The sequence below is a fragment of the Zerene cesonia genome, chromosome 10, assembly GCF_012273895.1.
Source record: "Zerene cesonia ecotype Mississippi chromosome 10, Zerene_cesonia_1.1, whole genome shotgun sequence".
In the NCBI taxonomy this organism is placed as follows: Eukaryota; Metazoa; Arthropoda; class Insecta; order Lepidoptera; family Pieridae; genus Zerene; species Zerene cesonia.
In genome coordinates, this window is record NC_052111.1 from 4865977 (window position 1) to 4882974 (window position 16998).

Below are 16998 nucleotides of genomic sequence, written 5' to 3' on the forward strand. Positions count from 1 at the left end.
GGAGCGTACTACAATTATATGATCGTGCCTATAAATATATCAAATGGTGTGATGACCACTTCACACATAAAACTATTTTTATAGGAAAAGTTTTCCATGTATTTCTTTGCGTCAACCTTCATTCACGACCACGTGATCATTGTAAAATTAAACTACTGACGTTAACCACACATTTCTACAATTCCATTCCCACGAACTGCTTTAAATGTAAACGGACCTAGTTGCATTTGTTGAACGCGCAGTGTGCGTGCGGGATGCTCCCTGACGTATGTTATAAACACCGTCCGTTTTATTTTTATTGACGGTGAGAGCAGGAGCGTGTGGTCCAGCAACGTGTGGTGTAATAGAGCATAAGTGGCGCAGCGGTGCGCATTGGCAAGCTGCCCGTGAAAGTGCCAGTCCCCGGAGCACCGGCCAGACCGACGCCTGCGCCGTGAAATCTTAATCCTTCGTGCCTGACCCTTACCGCAATATAATACAAAAACCGGAATATATTATCCAACGTGTTATATAAAACTCTCACCAAAACTGTTAATCAGGATCATTTGTCATGAAAGCATATATTATCCAAGCAACTCATTAGAGTTAGTCCATGCAGATTTAGGTCGCCCGGTTTGATTCTGGCAGTGGGATATTTTTATTGTGCGGTGCAGACGACAGAGTGCCACGACCACGTTGCTAGTTAATGTAATTGCCTATCTATTAACCATAAAATTCATTCCAAATAGATTATTGAAGTAAGTTCAAACTTCTAACACAACTCCGGGGATATGCATAAAGGGAGGTATGCATTGAAGTGAAATGATTCAGTCAGTGGCATTTATGTGAAATTGTTGACATTTGTATAGTGCATTTGAAAGAGTGATTGAAGTGTGCAGCAAAAATGCATCATTTATATCCGATGGCGAAGGGTGACCCGATGTGCCCTTTGGGTTTTCACCCGCAAGTGCGATGGCCAACTCGCTGCAAGCGTTGTTTCAGAGATTATAAGGAACACGGCGGACGAAAAAGGGACGATGATTTCACTGCATCCACACCAAGTCTCTCTACCTGGAACTCGCCATCATCACGGTGAGCGCGATGACTGAATATTATCTCTATGACTGACTTTAAACCCGTTCGTTTAAAAATACACCTGGAATATTCTTTCGATATCCTGTGTACTAGATTTCATCGAAACTATCGTATGAAGTTCTCCTTGTAAACACTTTATTTTTACACTGGAATTTTAACTGCATAATAACACTAGAAATTATCAATGATTTTATCGTAAAACTTACAACAATTACCTATCTAGATAATAAGATATATCGATGATTTGATATCAACTTTCAATTTATCAATAACCGTGGTATGACAGAGAATTTCTTTCTATTCTAGTCATAAGGATGCATGCCATGAATTTTTTAAAATCCGACTACAAATCTAGTTTTCATCGCTTTAAATTAGTCCAAGTTCATCTCAGTTCTAAACGTGAGTGTATATGAGTCATATCTATTACTACATAGTAAGGAACTAATTACCTCTACCGATGTTAGTTGTATGTAAAAGTAGGTTAGCATTACTTAAAATAATACAGTTTATTTTTAAATGGCTTATCAGGCTAAACCCATGAGAACCAATTCATGAAAAATATCTTTAAAAAACTAAGATATCTCATTTTATTCCTTTTCGGAAATTTGCAGGTGCGTTCGTTCAATTGCATTCAACAATATTAGAAAAACGATGATAATATATTCTGTTATTTTTAGGAGGTAGGTTAGAGTAAGGTGGTTATTCTTTACTGTAACCGCTGCTGTTTTACACCAAGTAATGTGGTTTTACTTGCCAAAATATTGTTTACATTGAAACATGAATAAAATTGCAGTGTTGCTCTTACAGTAATAGTCTCGCTAATTTATGAAGTTGGGTATTAATAATAATTTATGATTATATTTCGGATAATTACATTTACAATTGTTATATTGTGTGCAAACCAATAATAGTCAAGTATGAAAAAATTTTGGATAGCTCTATTTCCATTTTAGTTCACACGATATGTATATTCAATCGATCAAATGCAATTCTTTTATCAAAATTGATGTTTTTTTTTGATATCCTAAACAGCACCCACAAAATTATAAATAAAAAGCTTAAAAGAAACTTGTAAGATATATACAAGTAATAGAATGAATTACTACTAGAATAGTATTATGTTATATGGGAAATAGTAATAGAAAAAATTTGATTGTGAGGAGGCGGAATTTTGAAACCCGCGTCTTTCGCCGAAATGTGGCACGACTAGCTTTCCCACTGAATCAGCAATCGAACGTCTTAAAAAAATTACGTACGTTGCACGTAAAGTCAATCTGATATCGCGCACTATAATAATTAATTATATAAATAATAAAACCTCAAGTGATAAACATCTTCTAAATCATTTTTTAAATGAATGAATCTGTGAGAGTATTTGTAAATACCTTTTTCTCTTACCACTACTCTTATTGCCAAATACTTTCGTTGAATTTCCATAATTGGCTGATTTAAACTTAATTTTTACTGGACATGGCTATGGCGCTCAGTAACATGGCTTTGGAGGGCTGCACAGATTTAAAAAATCTTAAAGAACATAAATGTGATATTAGTCGTAAAAGATAAATAGCAACATGCTCGTCAGTTGTGAGACCATAAAAAGAGAAACGTGGCACAATTCCAAATTCCTGAACGATTTCCTGAATTGTTTGCGTTACTTCTAGTAAGATTGACGCAATGCTTGTCCATATAGAAGCTTTGTTACTTAAATATATTTGAGATAACTCTATAATGTAAGTCGACTCGTGACTGTTTCACAAGTGTATTTGTTGTTCCAATATTGCGATGGTTAATGTTTAGTAGACAATAATACAAATAAAAAAAAGCTAAATGAACTGGCGCAGCACAGCACTATTATTATTAACTCCATAAGATGTTATCTATGTATGTGGTGAACATCATAATTAACATTTACAATTAAAATAAAACATGTATGTGATAAACATTGAACTAAAAACAACGCATTACATTCTGCTTAAAATTTTAGAAGTCGTGATGAAGAGAATGGCGCAGACGGTGAGAGGACAAGCCGCGGCTGGTCTTCAAGCGTTAACCTCAGCTACAACGAACCTGCAAAAAAAGACACTTCATCAGGTAAAATTAACAACATTGTACTTAATTAAAATCCTTCGATAACGGGACTCGACTTGATTGATATATGATTTGTTGACTATGTATTTATGACTTGTTTTGATGAATTGAACAATACTTATTTTACTTGGTGAATTAATTTAACATTAATATATCACACAGATAGTAGGTTTAAAATCCTACTAAAGTAGTCTTTGGCTATCTGTAATAATTTTGTAATGATGACATTAATAGGGGAGTTCAGAGTGGTTCGTCACAAAATTGAGCCAACTCGTAGAGGAGTAGCCTCACTGAAGATCTATTTGATACACCATCTCCCTTGCCTTCTACAAAAAATAAAACAACAATACGGAGCAGTGTAATTACCGCACGAGAAAGCATCAGTCTATCGACTTGCATAATATTTCCATTGTCTCCTAACAGGTCTATTTATGTGGAAAACAGATTCCGTAATCTTATCTGAGTGTATAATATCTCAAATATTTTACAGGGTCCAATAAATCCACGGCGTGGACGTCGACGCCTGACTTGGCAAACGAACCAGAGACCGCGACTGCGGTCACCGTTAACCTTAAGTTACCGAAGAGGCGGTCTACCGGTCCACTGCCTTCACTGGACACCGGTCAAAGCAACAATGGTAAGGTCTCATATTCCTTATTTGTTTTGTTATTCCCATACCTAATTGTGACGCCCGGTATGTTGTTGTAGGTCCTACATATTAAATTCCGAGTTAAAATTGAATAACAATTTTTTGAAAAGTAAGTATCCTACTAAAAAGTGATATGTTTGATGCAGATGAAATGTCTTATAAATCCTATGAATATATAATAGCCACTTTATCGTATATGTATAAAGCTACACTACTACTCACTGTCAATCAAGTATACATGTCAATCGCCATTAATATCCTTAGCAGATTAGTGACATCTGCTTCGCCATTTCGAAATCTATCTACATACTTATATAGTGTAGGTAAATAAGAACGATCCATGATACATAACTTTCTTATTTTTTAAAATAAAGACAGTCAATACTGAAACGTTTATAAGCTGTATGTATTTACGAATATCGGTTGACAAAAAAAAAATTTAATTACATTATAAATGGAAAAGTAAATGCAGATAGGCCACACATATTTAGTTACAAGTTACAAGATATTAATCAAATCTAGACGTAAGTAAATAAATCTTCTAACAATCCAAACAACATTTAAATTCAATAATATGAACTAAAATACGATATCAAATAGTTCAATAAGATAATTTGAATGATTTATTGCTGTAACATAAAAACTAACGAATGTCTTCTTTCATTTACAGCTACACAAATATATGGTAAACAATCTTAGAATACCCTGCTATTTAACATTTTGTTTCATTCCTGATATTCTCCCACGTCATGCCTACTGATTCCCCCTCTGCCTACACCCACCACAATTAAATGGCCTAAGAATCATAACAGTTTTTAATTAGTGATAGCTATTTGCATCAATGAGCTTCGATATTTATTCTACTACAGGCTTTATTCTTTGTAATCTGTAGCGTATGTAGGAGATTTTATCCTCTCTTTAATGACATATTGGCAGAATCCGTAACAGTTCGTCGACCATCAGCGTCGCCGCCACCGGCCACCGCTGCACAGATCACCATCAATAAGAATGACTCACTTGCAGAACGTGTCAGAAAGGTACAATTTTATTGTTGCCTTTGTCTATATGTGTAAAGAAAGAATGCATACAAACAGTGCCAAGAATTTTATTTTCATTACTTTCCCACTCCGTTGAATCATGATTATACAAGTGCTTTAATTAGTACACTTATTTAGGTATTTTTAATCCTTATTTAGGTATTTAAGTATAAATTACTGGTGAAATGTTTGAACTCTTGTTGAAAATTACTAATCAAAACCGACCGACCATTGAGACATTTTTATGATAAAATACACATATGTGTGTGTAATTTTATAAGTTTACTAAATGTGGGATTTGTTGATGTGTTATGATAATATAATTAGGTAAACTTTTGAACATGAATTCGTGCCAGATGAATTCACGGCAACAGCAATACGAATGCGTTCCATTTAAAAATAGAATTATTCAACAGAAAACAGAACATAGTTCGCCTACTTAATTGATTTCCGATAGATCTCACGCATAATTTTAAACCAAAAACAAATACATCTGAATTGGTCTCTTTGTATCGCGATATAAATCTGGAGTGCGTTTCAAGTAGGTCAGCGCAACAGACGGATTGCCATAGCTTTCAAGCGTGTTTCAAACCAATGCTAAAAATAACCGAAAGGTCGTCATCATTTTAACATTTGGCAATGTAAATGACATTATAATTAATTAGATAGAGAATTAATCTTTAATTTAAGTACCATGTTACTTTACTTAAGTTCAAATGAAATATGTGGCAAAACATTTTATTCTAAATAGGTATTAATTAAAAAGGTATGGATTTGGATGCAATATAATTCGTAAAAGTTCCATTAAATGAGTTCGTGGATGCTCATGTTATTATAAACTAGTTTTCCGCCCGCGGCTTTGCCCGCGTATTCGCAGGAAAGATAGACACGGTGCTTGCCTCGCATGTTCCCGTGTCCGTGGGATCTCGATGAAAACTATCCTGTGTCCGTCTCCTGGTTCTAAGCTACTTCTGCAAAAATTTCCATCCAAATCGGTTAATTCGTTCTTGAGTTATAAATAGTGTAATTAACACCACTTTCTTTTATATATATAAGATATTATCATAAATACCTACATTAACTCTTGGATACTCTTTCGGAAGAAAATTCCTTTTTTTAACTCTCGTTAATCATAATATCTAAAGCTTTTGCATTTTTGAGAGTCATCTCTCCAAAATCTATATAGTTCCATTGTCCTTGAAATTGCTATTACAAAAAAAATGATACAGATGCAGTTAATGAAGGCCCAAAGCAGTTTTGAAAAAGAATCAAGTCTAGAAAAGGAACGTGAAAGGAGAAGTTTATCACGAAGTAAAGAAGAAGAAAAACCTAAACCCAAAGAAGAAAAGTCATCTGTTAAAGATGATGTTAATTTTATGATACAGGTACAAAAAATACAGTTAGTGGCAGCAGAAAATATATTAAGAAGTTTATTTTAATCTCATTGATATGAGGTTATTGTTAACATTATCGATATCTAAGTTCTAAAGATTACGTTATTGATATTCTTTTAAGACAAGTTAATCTGCAAGACTAAGAAAATTTTCAAAACTTTTAATTTTCTCAAACATAACTATTTTAGAGGTTCTCGTTGTAATATAGTTATAAAATCTTTAAAATCAATAGTGAGCGTGAGTGTCGATCCGAGGAATCTTAGTTCGATTTCAAGTTATGACAACGAAACAAGGCTGGCAAAACAGATCTTTTCCGAAAAAAATCCATCAGCGTAACATGTAAATGCATTTGCCTCAAAAAGATTCAAGGGACTTCACTTTCCATATAATCGTTGGAAATGATAGATCTCCTGATATTCAACAAACAAATTTTAACATATTACAGGTCAAAAGCAGCCGTAGTCCGGCACGATCGAAACCACCGATACGTGGTGGGCCGACCCGCGAGAAAGAAGAAACGTCAGATGACGAACACAGTCTCGCGGGCACCACCACCACGGACACAGACACTACGCTTATTGATGGAAATGCCAAAGAGATGCAGGTGATTATTTAAGCTCTTAAAATTGAGATATAAAAAATTGATTTATGAAAACTTATGTACTAAATTATAATATAACAATTAATGTTACTTTTATTCATCTACAGGAACAAATAGAGAGTTTAAAACAAGAAGTTGATTTTCTAAAAAAACGCTGTGAACGAGTGGAAAAGGAGAAAAGCGATATCCTACTTAGGAGATTAGCAAACATTGACACCGTTAACAAATACTCAATAGGTCGATCTTCCGAAGTGCTTAAACTACAACAAAAAGTCAATGATCTTACTACACAGAATGAAGATTTAAAGGACGAAAAGAAACATCTGTCACTCCGGATTAAAGAAGTTGAGGCTGAACTCGAGGTAAAAAAATCACATAGGTAAACAAAATCTTATTAAACACGAATGTTTGAATAATTATATTTTATACTAGCGGTCCTCCGCTATACGTATATAGCCTAAAGCCTTCCTCAATAAATGGGCTATCTAAAACTGAGAGAATTTTTCAAAAGGGAACAGAAATTCCTGAGATTTGCGCGTTCACACAAACAAACAAACAAACTCTTCAGCTGTATATTATTAGTATAGATAGATGGAACGTATATCAACTATTTTATTTTATAGTAAAGAAAATTTATACAGTTATTTAATATCGTGCTATCGTGTAAAATTCTAACAAAAATATTTTTCTAGTCTCGGCCATCTGTTGAAGCTCAAACACGCCAGATCGAACAGTTAAGAGCGAAATTGCTTGCTGCAGAAACATTATGTGAAGAACTGATGGATGAAAATGAGGACATGAAGAAAGAACTCCGGGATCTTGAGGAAGAAATAGAAGAAATGCAGGATAATTTCAGGTTGGAAAATAATAATATCGCAACGTTTAAAAATTACAAATTTTTATTTTGTTCAGGATATAAAGCAATGAGTTTTCTTTGTCTTTTTTATTAGAAATAACCTTTATTTGTTTTTTATACAGAGAGGATCAAGCGGACGAATATTCATCTCTCAGACGGGAATTAGAACAAACAATTAAGAATTGCCGAGTGTTGTCGTTCAAGCTAAAGAAAACTGAGAGAAGAAATGAACAGTTGGAGCATGAAAAGGCGGACCAAGAAAAGAAACTTTTAGAAGTAAGTTGAGTATTTAAATAGTCTATATACTATTTAAAGGCTATATTCAGAGAAGAAAAAGTTCATAAAATACCTAAATATTTACTACAGTAAATTTTCTTTTAAAATTTTATTCGTATTTGGAGATAAAAAAACTACAAGTAAATCAATTTTTCACTCTAAATGCCAATTTCCTTGATCAATCTGAACCTTTTATTCCAATCAAAATATAACCAAATTTACAGATAGTTGGCGGGAAGGAAGGTATGCAACGCGAGAACCGAATAAAGGAGCTAGAACAAGAAGTGGCTCGCTCTAATGAAGTGGCGCTTCGTCTTCAGCGCGAGCTCGCGGAAGCCAACACTAAGCTTTCCACTGCGTCGGGGGCTCCACCAGTCAACCTCAAGAAACAACCACCTACAGAGGGCGTAAGTAGTAAAACTAAAGATAAAGTAATAAATGAAGTTAAATATACATTAATCTTATTAATACGCAAGAAATACCCGTAAAACATGTATTTCTTATTTTAATTTGTTAGGTTTTTCTCTATCATGATGATTGATTTAACGTTTGAAAATTTAAAAATAATAACCCTTACCTATAAAATTGGCAGAGAATGCTTAATGTTTTCAACAAATAACTATGTAATTGTTTTTCAGAAAAAAGTATCTCGCTCATCACTAACACGTGGAGGTAGTCAAGAGGATCCCGCGCAATTGTTACGCGATCTGCAAGATTCGCTGGAAAGGGAAGCTGATTTACGCGAACAGTTACGCAATGCGGAAGAAGAGGTATAGTTATTTATTTTATGATCTTTTTTTTAAATTAAATCACGTATCATTAATTTATACATCACCCCATTAAACAGCTTGTTTATTCACTTTTTAACACTTTCAATTAATAATTTATTGATAAGAATTATATAGCTATAACAATATAAAGCTTAGTACAAATGCCACAGCCAACTGGCTTTAAGCCAATTTGCATAAAATTGAGTCAACAACGGCATGAAACGGAGAAACACTTTATTGTAATGTTAATATGCAATTTGTATATACAAATTTACAATTTTAAATGAAAGTTTTCCATATAGTAAATATGTATATAACGTATTTGATAACAACAAATTCGACGAATAATTTTTACAAGCTTCATTATTATTTTGTCTGCTTAAAATGAAGCAAAATTTCGTCGCTTACTGTCGCATTTGAAGATACATGGTAGAGAACCTACTCGTAAATTGTCGTTGATGGACACCTTAAAACTTTTCTTTCATGATTAAACAGGTATATAAAAATCAACCTAGCTGTCATGACAACAACTTGTCTACGCAACTGAAATATCTTCCGTCCACGAAGCTCCATTCTTCTTGTAGCCAAGCTGCCAATGCGTCCTTAAACACTGAAACTCGTAGCTTTGTCGAAATACAATACGAGCTTGATCAAACACTTATAAATTCAAATATTGGAAAATTATTATCAATCGGTGTAAATAGAATAACACAATCTCCACAGGATTCTATTTTATCATACTCTGAGGGCTGTCAAACTGATATTGTCATGACGCACGATGTAGAAACGCATACTTCCAAAATAACTCTTGATTCGTGCATCCAATGCGACAATAATACTAAAGATATGTTTACTCAAACCAATTCAATTTTTTCAAAGAATAAAATTCAACAGACTGACGATTTCTTATTAACTGTTTTTACACAAACAGAATATCCTAAAACCAATCAAACTGGTATGCAAACTATGGCTTTTACTTTTGATAAATGTGTGGAGATTGATAGAAATATTTTGCAAAATCTTGATACTTTTACATCGGTTAAAATTCCTTCTGTAATAAGTGTATTTACCCAAACTGAAGAATTAGACTTGAAATGTTCCAGAGAAAAATCAGACAGTCCCCCACTTTCATCCGAAAAATTCAAAGCCACAACATCAAATCAAATCTCATTTCCCTTGGCGCTATTTAATCCATTGGCAGCAAGGTTACCAATTGTAGGTACATAAATTAACCATTTTTTATGTTGCATATAACAGCATTATCATTTAAATCGTAGATACATTACGCTGGTCTATAACTAAATTAACCAACCGATATTTTCAGGCAAATAACTTGCGTAAAACAGCATCAAGAGTTGAGGACGACAATGAGTCCTTGCTACTACAGCTGAAGAAAATGGCTACCAAAGCCAGAAGTACGTCAAACTAATTATGTTATTGAGAATCCTTGTTTGTGTAACCCCAGTCTCCGAATATCATTGTTTTAATCCGTATATCATTCTTCATAACATTTTCATTCTGTGTTGCTCTCATACCCTTGATCCTTTACCCGATTGATATGTGGTAATCTTCTTAGATCTTAAAACTGCGATTGCGTTACTAACATGCTTCTCTTAAAAAGTACTTCAACGATCAAAACTTCTCTGGTAGCCATTTTCTCCGGTTTAGCTTTGTAGCTAAGTTATATAAATCAAAATTATATTTCGATCTTGATTTCATTTTGATTTTTTATCATTACTAAAACTTTTTATGTATTAATGGTGTATAGTATTTAAAAAATATGAACCTATTGTAAAATATTGCCAATGTAACAAGTAATAATACTTACAGGTCGTAAACTATCGCCAACTGCTCCAAATAACAGGCTTTCCATTGAAGCACCAAATGAAAAAGACGAAGGTATATCTGATGAAGAAGATCCCGCTGAATTACGCCTCCTACTTGAATTGAACGAACAGGTAACTAACAACTAACAGTACACAAATAAATAAGAAAATAACGTAGCGTTAGTTGTATATTGATATCAGTTTATTTTTTAATTATATTCATATTTATGTTGTTAATTTATTATTGTTATTGCTATTGTTGTTACAAATTAGGAAGCTGCAGTGTTACGCAAGAAGGTAGAGGACTTAGAGCAAGATAGGGAGTCCTTAAAAAAACAAGTTAAAGACCTCACAGAAAAGGTTTCAAATGCAGCTACTAAACCTAACGCAAACACAGCTTTGCGTCGAATCACTAATAAAGGCAGTAATTTAGCAGAAGAAAAAGTGAAGGTAAATTTCGTACAGTTTTTATCAGATATAATAAAACAGAAATCTCTCTGCTGTAAAACAGTAACACAGAAAACAATCTGCGTATCTGCCTTTTTATGTCCTTGCGGGCAACGGAGCTTTTGTGCTTGGTTCAGCTTGGTTCAGATGATAAGCGATCACCACCGCCCATGAATATTTGCTAAGGCACTAGCATTTGCTAATACGCTTCCGCGTTTAAGGGGTAAGGAATAAGTAAAGGTTTGACGACTGGAAAGGAGGAGTGTACTGGGAATGGTGAAGAAAAGAAAACGGGCCTGCTCGCTCTTCCCGTTATACTCAAAACTACTTATTATTTATATTTTAACATATCTATATATTTGAAAATATATTTCATACATACAGGTCCTTGAAGATGAAATAGCGGAACTTAGAAAGAAACTAATAGAGAAAGAAAGAGATTGTGAAAGATTACACGCAGAATTGAGTCTAGCCCAAAAAAAACCTAAAGCATCATTGATCAAGAGCAAGTAAGTTATGAAAGCATTTTATTCTCATCTGGTCCTTACGATTTTATTGTCACATGTCTATATTAAATTTTTTTAATATTACCACGTAATTACCTAGGTCGTTAGATGGGGATCAACAGAACGTTGACTTAAAACGGCAATTACAAGTTATAGAACAGGAAGCTAGTGTTTTGAGAACTAAAACACAAAGTCTTGAAGCAGATAATGAAAAATTACAGGCTGAAAATAAAAGATTACAGGTATTGTATAATTTTGAAATTTATATGCGTACAGGTATTAAAACATATTCAATAACAATTAATATAAAATTTACAGTTACTTAAAGGTGCTAAGACATTAAAGACCGATAAATCATTAGAATCATCAACTCTTAAAGTAAGTCAACTAGAAAAAGATCTTCAAGAAGCTTTAAATAAAATAAAAGAATTAGAAACGAATAAAGACGAAAAGGGAGAGAAGAAAGTAAGGTTTAGTAGTGAAATATCCAAAAAAGAAGCAGATAGCCTTAAATTGAAACAAGAAGAATTAGATAAATTAAAATTAAATTATACCAAAGTGAGTATTCAATTATAAAAAATGTATAATATTATATCGTATTAGCACATGACAAATAAAAAAATACCATACATAATTATTGTTGTTATTTCACAGCTCGAGAAAGAGAAAACCAAACTTCAGACATCATTAAAAGAACTAAAGGACGATGCTATGAAATCATTCAAGAGCAGAACGCCGAAGAAAATCACAGACTTGACAACTAAATTACAAATGAAAAGGATGGTCGAAGATTTGGAAAATGAAATAGGTAATCTTAGTATATTTTAATTACGACCGTTGTATTTATTGAATGATGGTATTTTCTCATCTAAATGTTTTCCTTTTTAGGTGAATTATATGTTATAATGAAAAATGCTGGTCTTTCATCTACGGATGTTAACATGAAAGCACAAATGACAAAAGATATTGAAGAAATTAAGACAAAGTTATCAAAGAAGGAATCAGAATTTACAAACGAAAAGAATCGTTTGCAAACCGAAATTGGAAAATTGAAAGACTTAAATGCTAATATTGAAACTGACAATAAATCACTAAAAGAAAGAGCTAAAACTCTTGAAAGTGAAAACAATAATACTCTCATAGAAAATAAAAAATTAAAAGATGAAATCAGAAAATTAGAATCTCAAATCAACAACTTAAACACCAATTTGAGTGAGTAGTGCAATCAGATAAAAACAATAATATTAAAATCAATATTAATTATAACAATCTAACATAATATATTAACTTATTATTAATTTAACTCTATATATATATATATATATAGAGTTAAATTAATAATATATATATATATATATATATATATATATATATATATTTTTTTTTTTTTTTCTTTTAGACAAAAATGATACACAAATCGCTACTCTAGCAGAGTGTAAAAAGAAAATCGAAGAACTTAAAAAGGAGTTAGAGAACAAGGATAAAGAAGTAGAGAAGTTAAAAAAACAAACTGAAGTCCTTTCTAAGTTAGAGCAAGACAAAAATAAGCTCCTCAAAGAGGTTTGTAGTTCATATATCTATATATATAAAATTCTCGTGTCACAGTTTTCGTTGCCATACTCCTCCGAAACGGCTTGACCGATTCCTCTGAAATTTGGTAAGCATATTGGGTAGGTCTGAGAATCGGCCAACATCTATTTTTTATCCCGATATTCCTACGGGATACGGACTTACGCGGGTGAAACCGCGGGGCGCAGCTAGTGTAGATATAAATAACTTATTTTATTAATTTGTACATTAATATGATTACATTGGTTTTTGTTTATATTTTAAGGTTGGGGACAAAACAAAAAAGATAGGTGAGTTGGAAAAAAAATTAAAGGACACCGAAGATAAATGTAAACGAACAGAGAAACTATTAACATCGCGAAAAGATCGATTATCCAAGTTAGAGAAAGAGGTATGGGCATCGTTTTATATTTACATCATATGTAATGATTACAAAAAATAATTTAGGATTTCTTTGAAGCGAATAAATAGCCGAAGAAGGGCTTCGGCTATCGGCACGTTTTATGCAGATATTATTTTATTTCTCTAGATTTTAATCAATAGCAGTAGGTCAGATTTATTTTATTATAAATATTAAATAATGCGTCATTAATAGCTCTCTGAAGAAAAAGACAACGTTGAAGCATTAAGTGATGCTAAGCGACGAATGTCTTTTGAATTATCAAGCGAAAAAGAAGAAATTCAAACAAAATTACTTAAGTCTGAAAGCAAGTTTAAAATCATGGAAACAGATATGAAGAAACTAAAGGCTGATTACGAGAATAAAATAACTAATTTAGAATCAACAATAGCTGCCAAAGACATTCATATAAAGCAACTGGTATTATAAAAATAACAGCTGATAAGTGCGCATGTACCCATCCCCGTTTTAGCATTTTTTTCCAATTTAGTGCTCAAGCATGACTGTTTCATCATTGTTAAAGAATATAATATTTAAAAGTGAAAGTAGTACCTGCTGTATATAACTTACTGATATACGAATAAATATTTGTTTCTAGATATGTATATACGTACCTACAATTTCAATTTTCTGCATAAAAATCCGTGTGTTTAATATAGACCAACCCCATTTTATAGAAATGAATGAATAGATATGCTCATGCTATTATTGACCTAAGCTTAGGTTTGCAATATTAAGGTGTGGGCCACAATCAGAAGAAGCATTTATAGTATGTCCTTGTGTATCTAAATGCGTATGACAAAGCATGGAATTTCTATTTTTGAATCAAAATATGTGTATCTTAACTAATATTTTTAACATTACAGGAAGATGCTTTACGGGATACATCTAACCAAAAATACGATGAAGCGATATCATCTGTAGAATTGGCCCAGATTCAAGAGAAATATGACAGCACTCTTAAACAATTACAAGAAAAAGAAGAAGAATTAGCTGCAACTAAGCAGGACCACAGCAAAATAGAAAAAGAGTTATCAGCTTCGAAAAATGAATTGTCACAACTCAATTCTACTATAAGCAAAGCAGAAAATGCAAAAAAAGAACTCGAAGAAAAATTCAAAGCAGAACAAAAGGAATCTAAATATTGGGAAAGCAAAACATCCGAAATTGAAACGGATTTACAGGTTAACACTATTAAGGATTTATTATGCATATAGACAATCTTTGTATATATGTTATCTATCTTATCCATCTATCTTGATATTTGAAAATAAAATATAATTTGACTTTTTTTTTTGTAGGCGGAAAGAAAGAAAGTAGAACGTATGCGTACATCTCATGATAAGGATATTAAAAACAAAGAAGCAGAATTGGCAACTCTAAAAGGCAAATTAAAAATACTTGAGCAAACATCAGGCGCTGGTGCTAAGAGGATTGCAGAACTAAAGCAAGAATATGAAGATACAATCAAAAGTTAGTTTAATGGAAATACATATATATGTGTATAAAAGCACGCAAATATTTATTTTTCGTGTAAGATGCCGATACCATATTTCCTATAACTTAATTAATTTTACAGAGTTGGAACACAAAATAGCTGCTGAAAAAGCTGAGTACGAAGAATTAACCGGCAAATATGAACTATTAGAGGAAGAACATGTGGTTACAAAGGCCAGACTTACTGTTGAGAAGGAACAGGCCCAAGGGTAAGAAAATATTATTAATCTCGATACATTCACTAGCTTTATAATTAAACTCGTTGTATGGTTTATACGTTATTACTTCAAACTATTTTAGGGACTTGATACATATCCAAAAAGAATTGAATACCACACTTATGGAGCTGAAAACACTTCAAGAAACTTATGATGCCCAATCTTCTACTTGGCTGAGTGAAAAAGAAAACTTACAGGTAAAAATAATTTTAAAATAATAATATCAGTCAATGATTGCGATTTTCTTTTTTAATTACAACTTTATATTGGTAGAAAGAAATATCATCGTTACAAGATCGTCTATGTGGAGGCGGTTGGGAAGTTGAGAAGTCGCGTTTAAACACAAAATTAGAACAACGTGAGAAGGAATTACGAGATGCACTAGAAAAGCATGAAGTTTTGTCGCATCATCACGATCTCGCTAAAAAAGAGGTACCCAGTTTATTATTACCATACGTTTATTAGCTACATATAGGATGTTTGTATATAACCGACACCTTAAGACTCGACTTTGACTGTCTTTAAACGGAAAGATTTAATTTAAACATTTTACACTCACACGGATCGGTGACAACACAATAAATTGATGAGTTTTTCCTATTATTCTAATTGATCACCTGGATTAAATAATTTCCTCACGTATTAGTTCTCTATATAAGAACAAGTGAGACAATTTAGCTGATTCTTTTATTAAAGACTATTTTTAAGTTTTTAGGGTTCCAGGGTTCGGGTTTTAGAAATGGTCATTAATACACTTGAATTGCATAATTTCAGTTGGATGAAGCTAAAAGAAAACTAGAAGACTATGAAAAAGTAAGCAAAGTTCAAAGGACTCTTACTGCGGATAATGCAGAACTTGAACGGGAACTGAATACTTTAAATACTCGGTTAGAACAAATGGAAAAGGCTAGAAAGAACGAAATTTCAGAAACCAAGATGAGATATGAAGGGCAAATGAACTCAATGCGGGATGAGTTGAAATCCTTGCATAATCAAGTAATATTTTATTAATATTGTTATGTTTTTATTATATTATGCAATATTTTTTAATTATTTTTAAATGATTTCTTTTTCTTAAAGGTGTCTAGATTTAAACGAGAACGTGACAATTACAAACAAATGCTCGAATCAGCTCAGCAAACCATGACAGATATGAAAAATGGCAATAAAACAAGAGCTCCAAGGGCCTCTATATCGAGTACAGATGATGTAAGTTGCATTGTGTTATTTATGCTGATTATATTTTATTATGTTTCTACTACATCAGTATTATTCGTCATAATGATGACTTATCATTATTTTTAGGAGGAATACCGTAACAAGGTAGCGACATTGGAACAGCAAGTGGCATGTTTAGAAGATGAACTATGTGAAGCAAGACTACTTTCTTCAAAACTTAACTCTGAACTTATCAGTGAACGCTCATCGGCTGAAGTACGCCTAGCAGAAATGCAGTCACGCATTAATGAGGTAATAATTAATCTAAAATATACGATATAATGAGATTTATTATATTTCAATATTATAAATTATGAATTCTTTATTCATATTTGTGTAATTTCCAGTACGAGGAAGATCGTCTTTTATCATCAGGGAGAGCTCGTGTCTCTGGCCTCGCTACACGCATGGAACTCGCCTGGCACAAAGAGAGAGATGAACAGCAACGACTGCTGCAGGAAACGTCCACGCTCGCCAGGGATTTGAGACAGACTTTGTTTGAGGTTAACACGCGATTTCAGCAAATTTACAATAAATAATATATGCATACGAATTATAAGTCTTAATAAATT

The 16998-nt window shown here is 32.8% G+C and overlaps 1 protein-coding gene across 3 annotated transcripts in view; it reads left to right on the top strand.

Annotated features, from left to right (window-relative positions):
• Positions 1-298: 298 nt before the first annotated feature.
• The window catches only part of LOC119829779 (myosin-9), a 21614-nt gene continuing 4914 nt past the window's right edge, over positions 299-16998 (top strand). The window contains exons 1-32 of one of the 3 annotated variants that reach the window (XM_038352483.1): positions 299-1071; positions 3059-3165; positions 3653-3799; positions 4482-4496; positions 4748-4848; positions 6078-6233; positions 6688-6846; positions 6951-7205; positions 7536-7699; positions 7822-7975; positions 8200-8382; positions 8614-8745; positions 10070-10160; positions 10576-10703; positions 10845-11021; positions 11403-11527; positions 11625-11766; positions 11843-12082; positions 12179-12332; positions 12413-12736; positions 12924-13084; positions 13359-13484; positions 13689-13913; positions 14360-14677; positions 14795-14966; positions 15073-15199; positions 15291-15405; positions 15482-15640; positions 15983-16204; positions 16289-16417; positions 16514-16678; positions 16774-16929. In XM_038352483.1, the coding sequence (XP_038208411.1) occupies positions 884-1071; positions 3059-3165; positions 3653-3799; positions 4482-4496; positions 4748-4848; positions 6078-6233; positions 6688-6846; positions 6951-7205; positions 7536-7699; positions 7822-7975; positions 8200-8382; positions 8614-8745; positions 10070-10160; positions 10576-10703; positions 10845-11021; positions 11403-11527; positions 11625-11766; positions 11843-12082; positions 12179-12332; positions 12413-12736; positions 12924-13084; positions 13359-13484; positions 13689-13913; positions 14360-14677; positions 14795-14966; positions 15073-15199; positions 15291-15405; positions 15482-15640; positions 15983-16204; positions 16289-16417; positions 16514-16678; positions 16774-16929 (5217 nt within the window). In that variant the 5' untranslated portion in view covers positions 299-883. The remainder of the gene's footprint in view (positions 1072-3058; positions 3166-3652; positions 3800-4481; positions 4497-4747; positions 4849-6077; positions 6234-6687; positions 6847-6950; positions 7206-7535; positions 7700-7821; positions 7976-8199; positions 8383-8613; positions 8746-10069; positions 10161-10575; positions 10704-10844; positions 11022-11402; positions 11528-11624; positions 11767-11842; positions 12083-12178; positions 12333-12412; positions 12737-12923; positions 13085-13358; positions 13485-13688; positions 13914-14359; positions 14678-14794; positions 14967-15072; positions 15200-15290; positions 15406-15481; positions 15641-15982; positions 16205-16288; positions 16418-16513; positions 16679-16773; positions 16930-16998) is intronic. The other 2 variants (XM_038352485.1, XM_038352484.1) reach the window with 2 other exon arrangements.